This window comes from Cibotium barometz, chromosome 21, assembly GCF_041138505.1.
Source record: "Cibotium barometz isolate CiBa-2024 chromosome 21, ASM4113850v1, whole genome shotgun sequence".
NCBI classification, from domain to species: domain Eukaryota; kingdom Viridiplantae; phylum Streptophyta; class Polypodiopsida; order Cyatheales; family Cibotiaceae; genus Cibotium; species Cibotium barometz.
The window spans coordinates 56,530,899-56,545,240 of record NC_141066.1 but is presented as its reverse complement, the minus strand read 5'-3'; the positions used below and the strand labels follow the sequence as shown (position 1 = coordinate 56,545,240).

The window sequence follows — 14,342 nt, the reverse complement described above, 5'->3', positions numbered from 1 at the left end:
CAGAAACAAACTACTGTGGGTTACAAAATACAACTAGTCACAGACAAACACAGCTCAACTGATTCATAGGACTGACCTTAGAAGTAGGGACACCCACAATGTTTGTAAGCTTTCCCTCCTGCAAGTCCCGAGGAAGCCACACAAATTCAGCAAAGAAAGATTTCCATGAAAACCAAATGCAATGTGTGTGTGTGTGTGTGTGTGTGTGTGTGTCATAGTCACCAGAAATGAGAAACGGGAATTGAAACGTTCGAGGAATGGAAAGGGGGAAACACGTTTTTAGGGGTGGAAACGACCGTTTCCTGTGACACAATCACTTGGGAAACGAGAAACGGCCATGGAAACGGATGGGATCCTGAAACGGAGAAACACATTTCTATGGTGTGTGTTTTACCGGAATATTAAATAATTTGAATAGCACCTTGAGAAGTTGCCCAATTTTCGCGACAACAAACGCAGCAGTAGATCCGGTGCCCAGGCCCAGCACCATTCCGCTCTCAACGTACTCCACAGCCTGCACAAGAGAGGAAAAAAGTAGCCAAAGAGTGCATAATAAGTTCAACAAAAAGTTTACATGATGCTTTGATCATGTAAAAGTTTGAAAAAAAGTAGAGATTCTTACAGACAATGCCGCCAATCCAAAGAAAAAAGGAACAAAAACCAAAGGGTAAACAAACACCAAAATGTGTGGCATAAAGTGGCCTACCTTATCAGCTGCCATCTTCTTCAACTCGTCCTGGGTGAGAACCTTCGAAACTGCATTTGGAAAATTGGAAAAAATAAATATAACAGTTGCATTTCTCGTCCAGGCCTCAAATTTATTTTAAAAAAATGCAGGATCTCTATTTCTAAAAAAGGGAAAATTTTCCCTCATGGAAAGGGACAGATCTTCCCTTGCAAGGTACGTGATATATCGCATTAAATGAAGTACTTTCTTTCCAAAAATTATGGAATTTCGAGCACAATTCGCCTCACGAATTTCCTTCATAAAAAATGCACAATTTACCTCATGAAAAATGAGGAAACTCTCTCCTAAAAACGGCACGATTTCTCTCACAATTTCTCCAAGTAAACAGATCGAGCACAGATGAAATCATGGCGATAAAATTTAAAATAATCTGTATATATTGAATAATGAAAGTGTAAAAATAATGGAATGACCTGAGGCGCGCACAGCCATAGGACGGTGGGAGGGGGCGATGGAGAGTCGTGCTTTGGAAGATCGAGAGAAAGGAGAAGGGCACAAGAAAGAAGAAGAGGATGAAGAGGAACAAGGCCGCAAAGAAGCTAACTGGCTATGGAGAAGGCAAGAAGTTGATGACGATGCTAACGCAGCCATCGCCATAGCTTACGGAGCTTAGATAGAGCCTGCTGCTACTTTTCCTGTTCAGTGACCCAAGGCTAAATGACCTTCAAAATACATGTAAAATTTAAAGAAATGTTCAACCCTATTTTCTAGGGGGGGCCTCTCTCAAGGCTTCAAATTTCTTTTCAGTGTTTTTTTCTCTATCACTTAATTGATGCCTAACTGATGTCTCCTAGGGTCCGTTGATTTGTAGCTCTGCTGGTCTAGTATGTAGTGTTTGCTCCAAATCTCTAGCCATGGCTTTTGACACAGCAACTTTTGCCTTCCAAGCTAAGATCAACCAGCTTCTCAGCCTCTTTACCAATATGTTCTGCTCCAATAAGGACATTTTCCTACAAGAGTTGAATGTGTTATGTCCTTCATTTATGTTTTTTTTTCTCTATGCAGACTTTGAACAAGGTCCAATTTGAGAGCCTCACACACAAGAGCAAGTGGTGGGGGATGTTGGGATGCATGTGCAGGTCTTGGGGGTTGTTGGGAGCCATTGGAAACATTTGAGGGAATGTGTAACAACAAAGTCCTTCCAGCTTGCACATTCAAATAATTCTAGGCCAGTTGATGAAGTTCCCACCATGTAAGCTACAGCTTTGATGTTGAAGATCTTAATAGGTAAATGTGGTGGTCGTATATCATCATGCTATTCACATATCAAAGACGTCTTACTTTGCCCCAAATTCTTTAAGTCTATAAAAAGTAACGACAAAAGTTATAATTTATATTTTTAAGACAACAGATAGCATCAATGTTACATGCTTTCTCCTACACATTAAAAGGTGTTGGAGTATTTTTTTGGTTTCTAAAAAACAAACCTAGTTTCTCTTTGACTAATGCTGATAGAACTCTTGTATTTGCACTAGTTGCAGCTCCTTGTGATAATACCCTAGTTGCTCAACATAGTGCATTGCTTCCATGTCTTGTAGTTTGGACACTCGAGGAATTCTTTACAATTTCACTAATTGTATACTACTTAGATGACTACTTAGATGAGCAAGTGGAACACGAAATATACTTGGTGTTATTAGTTGAGCATATCTTGTGTACCCTTGAGATTGATCTAATGGAGCATGTCCGCATAGTGAGCTCGAAGCTGCATCATATCCTCCTTTCCTAGTTATGTTATTGTTCATCTCATCCCATTCTTGAATCACTCATTGAAAGTACTTATATAATGAATGACCATATTGGACTATGTGTTGCCCATATCTACTATTAAAGGTTATGACATCACATTTATCATTGGTAGCATCTAAATGTAATAAATACTACAATAGATCCTCTTGTCAAAATGTTACCTTCATGATCAAGATTAAATGATGTAGGAAAGATACAATTTTTTGCTAGACTTAAGCAACCTTTTTAAGGGGTATCATCAATAAGCACAGTTCTTTCAACAAAGCAATGATCGCTCTATTAGTACCACACCTTTAAAAGAGGTTCAAACATTGCTTCAACCCTAATCTTGTCTGGCCTATAAACCTTCTCATGGTCATTTGTGTAGCACTTTTCTTGTCCCCATACCATGAAAAATGGTAACTCTTTTCCTCCATGTTTTAAAGTTTGCACTATAGGTAAAACATTCTTTTGCATTACCGTTGACCATATCTCGATATGAAACCTCATAATAAGTAATCCATTTAAAAATTACATGCTTCCTAATGAAGAATAATCCATTGAGTGCCACAACGTAAGCTTATGTATTTATTTGATTTGGTGAAGCAACATTGCAAAAATAATCCATTCAGATCCAAGCTAATACCCATCTTTGGTTTAGTTTCATTTGGTAAAAGTCATTTCACAAAAAATAATCCATTCAAATCCAAGCTAATAGCCATCTTTGGTTTAGTTTCATTTGGTGAAAGTTCTTTCGGTTCATTCTCTGCACAAGTTAACAAGACATGATTTGTTTCACATAAAAGATATTTTTTAAATCACAACAGGTTAAAATTTCACTACAAACTTAATACATGAAATGAATATGTCAAAAGGTAATCTCTCTTAATACAAACAATCTACTCACAACAGGTTAAAGTTTCATTACAAACTTAATACATGAACTGAATAAATCAAAAGGTAATCTCTCTTAATACAAACAATATGCTCACAATAGGTTAAAGTTTCACTACAAAATTAATACATGAAATGAATATATCAAAAGGTAATCTCTCTTAATACAGACAATCTGCTCACCGATTTGAGAACACTTGAGCCTTGCATGAGGGGAAGTAGAAGATGAAGAATGCAAGGGTCTTGTCGGCTTGCAACTGTGGCCACTCTTAGTAGAGGAACCCTCTCGTGCAGAGAGCTAGGGTCCCCAACTTTGCCTTCCTCATTGTCACCACCACAAGGAAGCTGTAACTATTTGGCCTTCCTAGCACTTTATCACCTGATGGAACCCTTGCCCAGGACACTAGACTGGTGGAAGAAAGCATGGGGACACATGGAAAAGCTCCAATTTCGGTCAACAAGCAGAGAAAAGCAAAAAGTCAAACTAAGTTGACCATGATCCAAGACATCAATAGCAAGAGGGAATTGAGCGAGACCAAAAAGCAAAAGCTACTTTTTCAAAAAGAAACTCTAGGCCCAAAAAGCAAGGCAAAGCTGGAAAAGCAAAGTACAAAACACTTGGGAAAAGCCGTCGATTCCCCCTCATGTATAAAACAAGCATGAGCCTCTCTTGATCATTATCCTCCAAGTGTGGAGTTTTATTCATCGTCACCTGTTGTTCAGAATGATGTCGTCAATTCCCCCCTATGCCACATCATCATGTTCGTACAAGTTGTACAGCGGTGTCGCCTGCTATTTTGTTGATCCGTCGGGCTGAGGGTGCCGCTTGTTGATTGTTGAGCACCGACTGGGCTATACGACAGCTTGTTCTACGTTGCCTGTTGAATTGTGCACCGGCTGGCTACTCTGCACTATATTAACTGCTGCTTGAACTGTGCGTTAAAACTATAACTGCTGCCACCTGCTGAACTGCGTCTGCCATGCTACCTCATGGACTTGGTCCGGTTTGAACTTTTACTGTACACCCTTTGTGGGTTGTTTCTACTCCGGTTTGGGCAACAAATCTATAGATGATCATCATAAGCTTCATCATCTACATGTATCACTTGTGTTCCTCGTATTTAAGCTTGGGGTACATTTGATTTGGTACTAGCTCGATGAGAGATCTTGTGGGCCATCCCGTGGTATGCTCGGCAACAGGATCTCGTGCCTCCACATCACCTTCGACATTGGTTTTTACATCAACATATTTGTTTGCTTTTGTATTCATTGATGTATTGATCGTGGCTTTTGAGCCCATGGATTGTTCTTGAATAAATTCTTGAAAGGGGGCGGGGCATGTTCCCTACTTAGTGTGTGTGTCCTGTGCAAAGTTTTGTCTCCCTCTCTCTATCTTCTCTATTTATTTTTCTATCTGTTGGATACGTGGTGGAATCTGTCATAGCACGCCCTACTAGGCTTACAGTGGTATCAGAGCAGGATTTCTCTTTAGAAATCTTTCTTAGGGTGACAAAGCCATGTCGAGAGTAGAGGGCAACCAAGGGCCTAATGAAGGGAAAGATTACGAGGTCGATCCAAGACTTCAGGAGATGGGAACAACTATGATGGCAACTAGGGTCGTCGATACATTGCTCTCGCGAGACTGCGGCCATGTTGTTAGAAGAGTACAATGATTTTCAGCAATTCAGGAGTTTGCTCAGGGATGAAGAATTCCTTGCTTGGAGAGCCAAAAGGGAACAGGACAAAAGAAGGGCTCAAATGTTTGAAGACTTCGTCAAGGATAGAGCCACCGAAGCCGAAGGAGTTGAAGCTGCCAAATCCTATCTTCATGCGTGCCAAAGAAATCATCGTTGCACAAGGATCTAGACCCACCAAGTCTGCTTCCTACTGCGGAGGAGATATGGAGGCTACTCCTAGGCCTGCTCTCTCGAATGAAGCCTCTTCGGGACGAGCAAGAGAAAGGAAGGCAAAGGAGCCTACAACAACCGACAAAGTGGACTTCAAGCCGGGAGAGAAGAGAGTTAAGTTCAATGCTATCTATGGTAAGCGGGATACACAAAAAGCTTTATCTTTTAATAATAAGCAATTTGATGCCACTTTTGGAGGAGAGGACTTCTTTGAAAAGTCCAAGCTTCCACATGGTTTGCATGCACTTGAAGGATGCCACTTTGAATTGGTAAAGGTGGTACAAGAAGGAACCAAGCTAAAGACATGGACTGACTTCAAGGTTATGTTCAATAAGAAGTTTTTACCCACAACCTTTGAAGCAGATGTGCAAAAAGAGTAGGACGAGGTAAAGCAGAATGTCGGTGAGAATGTGGCAACTTATCTTAACAACTTTTCAGCTATTTCATTAAACTTTATTGCCGCTAATCCTATTCCACCAATAATGGAAATGCGTAAGTTTGTGAATGGACTTCAACCTAAGCTTATGCAAGCAATGTTTATGGCTGGTCCAAAATCTTAGGAAGCCCAAGACAAAGCTTTGCAATCTGAGGCTTTGCCCTGGATGGTGGGCAAGTCGAAGAATGACAACTGGGATCCACCTCAAAAGAAGAAGTTTAAAGTCAAATCCCAATTGAGAACTGAGCCTCAAGAGAAGAAGGATAGGAGTGGGGACAAACCTCCACTCTTTCGAAGGAAATTGTCCCACAATCAACTTGAGGAATATGTCAAGGAAGGGAAGCGTTTTCAATGTGGAAAGAAAGGACACATGGCTGCAAAATGCCTTGAAAAGCCAAAGCAAGCAAGAAGCTAAGCCGCCTCAAACCAATGCATTACAATAGAAACTTCAACATCAAGATGATACACCGCCAGAAAGAAGGTAACTTTTTAAGGCTTGGGGCAAAGTGGCTAACCAACCAGTGCTTATTCATTTTGATAATGGTGCTACTCACCACTGTATTCATCCCCGAGTGGTTGAAGCTTTTAACCTACCTCCAGGGTTTGGAGCGCTCCTGTTTCTATAGGTGCCACTTTCAAGAGAAGATTAATCCAACCATTGATTGGGTTGGAGACAAGATTAGGTTTTCTTTCAAGCAAAAATGTAACTTTTGATATAGGAGTTGAGGGGAATTCCATTCCACTCATTAGTCATGTATAGGTTCCTAAATTAATAAAGCAATCTATTTCCTCGTACTTGATTTATGTCAGGGATCTTAAGGAATCCGAGAGTGAGGAATCACTCCCATCTCTTGATCATAAAAGGAAAGATTTCCTGCAAAAGTATGAAGATTGTTTTGCAAATTCTCTACTAGGAGAGTTACCTCCAGAGAGACCGAAAAATCATCAGATTGACATCATGCCAGGAAGTTGGCCTTCCTAGTACTTTATCACATGAGGGAACCCTTGCCAAGACACTAGACTGGTGGAAGGAGGCATGGGGATAGTGACCATAAGGTTTGCACACCGAAAAGCTCTAGTTTTGGCCAAAAAGCAGAGAAAAGCAAAAAGTCAAACTGAGTTGACCATGAGCCAAGAGCATCATTGGTAAGAGGGGATTGAGCATGACTAAAAGCAAAAGCTACTTTTTTAAAAAGAAACTCTAGGGCCAAAAAGCAAAGCACAAAACACTTGGGAAAAGCTAGCTTTATTTGATTTTTCTTTGGTCAAACGTGAAAAAGAGGAAAAGTAAAATAAAAGAATAGCAAAAAAGAAGAAGAAGAAGAAGCATGGCTAGCAAACGGCAGGATTCCCCTCACGTATAAAACAAGCATAAACCTCTCTCGATCATCATCCTCCAAGCGTGGAGTTTCATTCATCGCTGCCTCCTGCTGCTCAAAACGTCGTTGTTGATTCCCTTATGCCACATCATCATCTACCAGCGTATGCATGTACGGATTCGTGTAGTTCATACAGACTATACATGAAAGAGTAGCAAAGCCAATAATACTAGATAATGATGGTGTTGTGTTCTAGGACAATGAGGAGAAGGATGTTGATGACAATGAGGATGTGGATAAAGAATTTGCTACTATAAGGTTGGCATTTAGAAAGATAAACTCATCAAACAAACTATGGAAGAATTGTGTAGAGAGGATAAGTACGTCTTTGGTGCACACACTAAGCAGGGAACATGCCCTGCCCCCTTTCATGAATTTATTCAGGAACAATCCACGGGCTTAAAAGCAAGGATCAATACATCAATGAATACAAAAGCAAACAAATATGATGATGTAGAAACCAATGTCGAAGTTGAGGCACGAGATCATGTTGCCGAGCATACCACGAGGATGGCTGACAAGATCTCTCACTGGGCTAGTACTAAATCAAACGTACCCCAAGCTTAAATATGAGAAACACAAGTGATACATGTAGATGATGAATCTTATGATGATCACCTGTAGATTTGTCGCCCAAACTGGAGTAGAAACAGTCCCCATAAAGGGCGTACAGTAAAAGTTCAGACCGGACCAAGTCCACAAGGTAACACGGCAGGCGTAGTTTAGCAGCACAGCAGGCGACAATAGTTCTAGCTAATGCATAATTTAGTTGGTAGCAGTACGGTACAGTGCAGAGTAGCCAATCAGCGCCCAATTCACCAGGTGGCGCACAATAGGCAGTCGTATAGTCTAGGGCACTGACCCAGCATCAGCAAACAAGCAGCAGCCCCATCAGCCGCCCGCCCCAGCACATCAAATCAACAGAACAACAAGCAACAATGCATTAAGCTCTTTGTCTTTGCTAACTCATGCTTCCACCAAGTGACTAGAGATAGCACCACTTACAAAAGTTTCCATTTCATCCTTAAAGTCAACATTGCCTATCTCCACTAGCCAAATTATCCAAAGCATTCTCTAGAACATGCATCTCTTTTCTTGAAATAAAAGGCTATGAGTAAAAACTGCATAGGATCAAAGAGAATGAACATTAGACTCTTTAGAGGTTGTTCAAACTTTGGAGAATCCCAAGTGATGTTTTGAGTGCCATGTACTACATCCACTACCCCAATGCCAACCACCCGCGATGGGATCCTAATAGACATTATGAATAAATTTAATGCCTTCCATGTTAGGCCTCACTAGATCGATGTTCCACATCAAATTCCTAGAACATTGGCTTATGCCTTCCTTTTGTCCCATTATCCATCTAATGTAGCCCTTTGTAGCATCTGGTAGTGGTCCTTCCTCTTTTCCTCGTGTAAGTTCCAAACATTACAACATCCAACAAATTTTTCATATACTTTTGGTGTGATGTTATAATACACCTCACACTCTTTTTGGGATCTTTAACTGCATCGGTCAACTCATCTTACAAGACCTTGCCTTCTTTCATTTTCTTAGTTCTATCTACCATGTCAAGGTTATCAACGTGTCTAATTTTTGTTCTTCGCACCTGTAAAGTCTTTCCATCAAGGATCTCCCTTTGGATCACTCTAATTTACTCCTCATCCAACCCTTGTAAGCATCGAAACATTGTAATAGTTGGTTGCCTCCCAACCTTCATTTGAGTACCACTTAAACATTGTAATAGTTGGTTGCCTCCCAACCTTCATTTGAGTACCACTTAAACATTGTAATAGTTGGTTGCCTCCAACCCTTCATTTGAGTACCACTTAAACTTATTTATTTTGGGAGGTTTCTGTTGATGTAGGCTTCTATTATAGTGATCCAGTTTTTAAACACATCATTATAAGAAGTGATCATGTGTGAGTCTTTTGTAGCAAAAGACTCACTAAAAGCCACCTTTCATATCTCCAAAAATCTCTGTTACAAAAAATTCATGCATCTATCATATATATTAGTTGTTTGCAAATGAACCTATAATAATCCATGGATCCCTGGCTTGTTTAAGAACATCTATGTATGACGATTATCTCATAATGTTATATGATTCCAACTTTGCCATCTTTGATATTTCTACACATGATGCCCTGGAGAATGACAATTGGGTGTCAGCCATGTGTTTAGAATTGGATTCAATTGCCAAAAATGATACATGGGAATTATGTGATCTGCCTTCGCAGCAAGCGTGCTATAGGCACCAAGTGGGTGTTTAAGCTCAAACGAAAGCCTAACGGCTCTATTGATGATGATCGCTACTATAAGGCTCGATTAGTTGTTGCCAAGGGCTATGCCCATAGGGAAGACATCGACTATGATGAGACTTTTGCACCTACATCATGTATGACAACCATTTGGACTCTTTTTGCATTGGCTGTTAGAACGTGCATCAATAATTAGATGTCAAAACTACATTTCTGAACGATGATCTGCAGGAAGAGGTTTATGTCACACAACCTCCTAGATTTGTTAAGCACGGTGTAGAGCATCAGGTATGTAGATTGCGCAAAGCACTATATGGCCTTAAACAGGCTCCTCGTGCTTGGTATCAGAAGATACATGCATACATGCTCCCTGGCCTGTTTCAAAATAGCCCCATTGAAACCATCCTATGTCCACAAAGATAGTGATCATCTCCTTATCCTTAATCTTTTTGTGGATGCCCTAATGACGAGCATATTGTAGCTTTCATCGTTGACTTGTAGAATACATTTGACGTTTCCGACATGGGTCTTTTGCATTGCTATTTGGGTGTCTAGTTTGTTTCAATTGAGGGGGGCATCATGTTATCTCAACGAAGATACATTCATTAGCTCTTAAAATGCTTTGAGATGATAGATTACAAACCTGTTTCTACTCCTGTGGAACCCGGTCTCCGACTGTGAGCCTTTCGATGTAGCCACCTATCAGCAAGATGTTGGATGTTTTGTACAATACCCATCTAGATGTTCAGTATGCAGTGTCATAATTGAGTAGGTTTATGCATTGTGCCGACACTTGGCATTGGCAACCAGTGAAGCATGTATTGTGCTATCTTCAAGGCACTTAACACTGCATTGTTTTACAACAGTGAGTCCTCTTTATGCTTGTCTGCTTTCACTGACATTGACTAGGCAGGATGTTATGACACAAGAGTGTCAACGAGAGGATATTGTTTCCTTCTTGGTAACTCATGCATCTCATGGTTCAACAAGAAGCAGCCGATAGTAGTCATGTCCAATTGTGAAGCTGAATACAAGGCAACATTCATAGCTACTATGGAGTGTGTCTAGCTTGACGTCTTTTGGGGCTGATCTTGGTATCGGATATAGCAGTCAGCTAGCACCCTTTACAATCACCACCAAATGTCCTCTTTAATAATCTCCTAATCCCCTTTCTAATCATTTGGTTAACTATCTTTCAAGAGTGTTAACTAGGGAAGGTTTGCATGTGAACATGTGTTATTGGGCTTAATTGATGTGACCACCTGGCAATGGATTGCATTGCTTGAGGAGGCGAGGATTATTGTGCACTGTAGAGTTGCACTTGATTTTTTCTAGTTATGCATTCAATTGTGTGTGATGCTCTATAATTGTGGTAAATTAACTAGAGCGTGTTGGACATTGATTATTGATTCCTTGCTAGAATTGGAGGTGGGAGTAGATGAGACTCACTCACCCATCATTTGTAGGGAGTTTTAATTGATTAGAGTGACAGGTTGGCAGTTAATTTGTGCACACATATATTAATAATTTGTTGTTGTGTTTGGCACTTTATTTTATTACAATAATGGTGTGAAGGAATCTTTTGTGGTGTCATGTTTTGTGCATTTAATTTCTGCTCACAAGCATGAGCCTCATGGGCATGAGCCCTCACAAGCTTAAGCCTCATGGGCATGAGCCCTCACACAAGCATGAACCTTCACAAGTATGAGCCTCACGGGTGTGAAGCTTCATGGAGCCTGCTAAGTGTTTGGGAAACATGGTTGCAAGAATGCGTGCACACACACAGTGGAAAAGCTCACGGGAGCACACAATAAGATAATAGATAGATAATGAATGTGTACTATATAAAGATAAGTATACCCCAAGATGGGTCTATATTAGTACGGAAAATCTCCTAAAAAGAGGGAAAAAGTGTCCCCAATGGTCCTAATGTGTTTACACACATCACTACCACAAATATGGCTTCAAATGCCCCTAGGAGTGATGATGTGAACAAGGGGTGAGCTGACACTAAAAGTACAGAGACGTTCTAGGTTCTTTGGAGCCTAGACTAATTCCCAAAGGGAAGTAAGCTCAAAGCTTTGCAAAAAGCTTCAAACTTCTCTCGTGAGAGACCCTTCATGAGAATAAACCTGCCATGTTGTCCTGCGTTGGCACATAAGCCAAGCTGATTTTCTTTACGGAGCATCTCTCCCTGACATAATGATAATGCACCTCAATGTGCTTTGTGTGGGCATGAAAAAATGGATTTCTCGCAACTGCCATAGCGCTCTTATTGTCAGTAAAGATGGTAGCGGCTAAGGACTCGCTAATACTAGAATAAGACGTCTGAGCCAAATACACTTAACTGTAGTTGTAAACGCTGCCCTATACTTAACTTCACAGTAAAAGTGACCAAGTGGGTTGCTTCTTACTGAGCCATGATATACATGAGTTACCAAGTGAAAGCAAAAACCACTCGTGGTGGATACTCGTGTGTCATAACATCTAGCCCAGTCTTAGTCTATAAAAGATATGCAGCTGGGATTTACTCTCTTTGGAATAAAATAACCCAAAGTGTTTGGTGCCCTTTAGGTAATGTAACACCGTTTGATAAACTGCCAATGCTTTGTCCCTAGGCTATGTATAAGTTTGTTCAATATTGAGACCCCATACTGAATATCAAGTTTGGTGTTACATAAGAAGATAAAGCATCTAATAGCTTCTTGATACATGCCATCATCAAAAGGGTCACCTACATCTTTAAGACTAAGTCGTAAAAACCAGTTTCCATAGGTGTAGCACAACAAGTTTGCACTCTCCAAGATTGAACCTCTTTAACAATGCCTCTATGTATTGTGTGTAGAATAACTATGCCATCATTATGCTGGCAAAACTCAATGCCCAAATAATAGTGCAACGGGCCAAGATTTGAAATTTTAAAAGAACTCTGTAAATCAGCTATAAAAGCTAAAATATGGTCATTATCATGGCCTGTGAGAGAAGCATGTCATAAATGTATAGCATGATGACAAAAAATTCATCTTTAGTCCTCCTAATGTAGAGGATACTATCAGAAGGACTGTTGCAAAAACCTTGTGCAACCAAGTATGCATGTATCTTCTCATACCATGCTTTGGGAGCTTGCTAAGACCATACAAAGATTTTTTCAGTCTATATATTTTTGATTCTTAACCTTTTTGAACAAAACTACGAGATTCAGATATATAGACTTGCTCGAGACCTGCTCATGTAAATCTCCATTCAAAAAAGAAGTTTTGATGTCCAATTGATGTACATTCCAACCTTGACTTTTGACCACACAACATGCCATCTCCATGAGAGACCTGTTTTGACGTTTAGCTACACCATTTTGCTAAGGTGTATAAGGCACAATACATTGGTGTTTTATCCCATGATTAGCCATGTATGCATGAATTTCCTTAGACATATACTCCCCTCCTCGATCAGTATGTAGGGTACCAATCTTACACATAGAAACATTTTCAACCATAGCAACAAAGTGCTTAAAGCACATAAAAACCTCTTATTTTTGTTTCAATAGATATAACCAGGTATGTCTGGAATAATCATCAATGAATGTGACAAAATAGAGATAGCTCCCAATAGATGGTATCCTCATAGGACCAAAGCTGTAATTTTTGGATAGCTCTACTTAAACCATGTTTGGGAAATGATACTCGCTATATTTTTCTAAGAATACAACCCTCACATAAACATGTTTGGTAGGGGCTTCAAGATGTGGTAGCTCACCATGTTATGCTTATGCAAACATAGCAAACTGCAAAAGTTCAAGTGACCAAAGCATGCATGCCATAGCTTAGTATCACCCATTGGCTTTGTGGCAGAGCTTGTTTATATAACATGCTTTTGTCTTTCATATGCATCTACTCTGTAAAGACCATGAGGTAAAGTACCAAAAGCAACAGTTGTATTGCCATCACTGTAATCATGAACAATACATCACTTCTTGATCCTCCCTGGTATAGATAATACATCTGAGAGCATGATTGTTCCACCATTTGTTGTAATAGTAGTGAGAATAAATTTTTATATAATATAAGGACTTGTTTACACATGTGACAGTGTTTCCCTATGGAGCAAATTCAAGTGATGAGAACAAACTATGATGAGAAATAATGTGCTTATTGGCACCACTATTAAAATATTAGACATGTACATCTATAATAGCCATGCATACATTCTTATGCGAAGGGTTAAAATTGCATTGCACAATGAAAGCCCAATAATCATGTACATAATTTGTGGATTCTTTGTTTTTTGCATTAGATAATGTTAACGCATCATCTATAGCCATACTTGAGTCTTTCTTTTTCTCCTTCTCCAGTCGCTTCTTGCACTCATTAATGTAGTGACCAGGTTTCTTGCAATAGTTGCATTTTTCATTTTTCTTTAACTTATTGATTTCGTTGTTTGCAAGCTTACTTGATGACTCTGATTTTGGCTTGTAACTACCCTGAGGAAATGATTTATCTTTGTCTCTTTTTTGGCTGGTAGCAAAAACCTGATCTCTTCAAAAGCACAGAAACCAACTCCTTAAACTTTAGGGCATTTGGATTGCCTTTCATCACACGAGTCTGATGTGGTAGAAGTAAAACTTTGATACGAGTTCGGCAATGTATTCAAGACAATAGGCACCAATGAACTGTCAGGATATACTTCATCAACACTGGCCACCTGCTCCTTAAAATCCTTGGTTTTTATAAGGAAATTGTTCATGGAGTCTCTCTCATTCATATGCTTTGATTCTAATTGCTTGCATAAGAAACACATGCTTCATTACATATATAGTACGATGACACAAGTGCATTCCAAGCATGTTTAGTAGTCCTGCATGACCAAATATGAGGAATGATATTCCTCTGTGAGTGACTGACAAAGTAAGAACCACATGTGCATGTACATCTCTTCCATCCCACTTTGTTCCTACATAGGAGGTATGCTATTTTGTGGTAATGTACCATG

At 39.8% G+C, this 14,342-nt stretch overlaps 1 protein-coding gene across 1 annotated transcript in view; it reads right to left on the bottom strand.

Moving 5' to 3' along the window:
- Window positions 1–1,439, bottom strand: part of LOC147627403 (putative ribose-5-phosphate isomerase 3, chloroplastic) — a 29,555-nt gene extending 28,116 nt beyond the window's left edge. The window contains exons 1-4 of the mRNA XM_086816044.1: window positions 1,162–1,439; window positions 707–756; window positions 422–514; window positions 77–118 (exon numbers count right to left, since the gene is read on the bottom strand). Of these exons, the coding sequence (XP_086672170.1) occupies window positions 77–118; window positions 422–514; window positions 707–756; window positions 1,162–1,345 (369 nt within the window). The 5' untranslated portion in view covers window positions 1,346–1,439. The remainder of the gene's footprint in view (window positions 1–76; window positions 119–421; window positions 515–706; window positions 757–1,161) is intronic.
- Window positions 1,440–14,342: the final 12,903 nt, after the last annotated feature.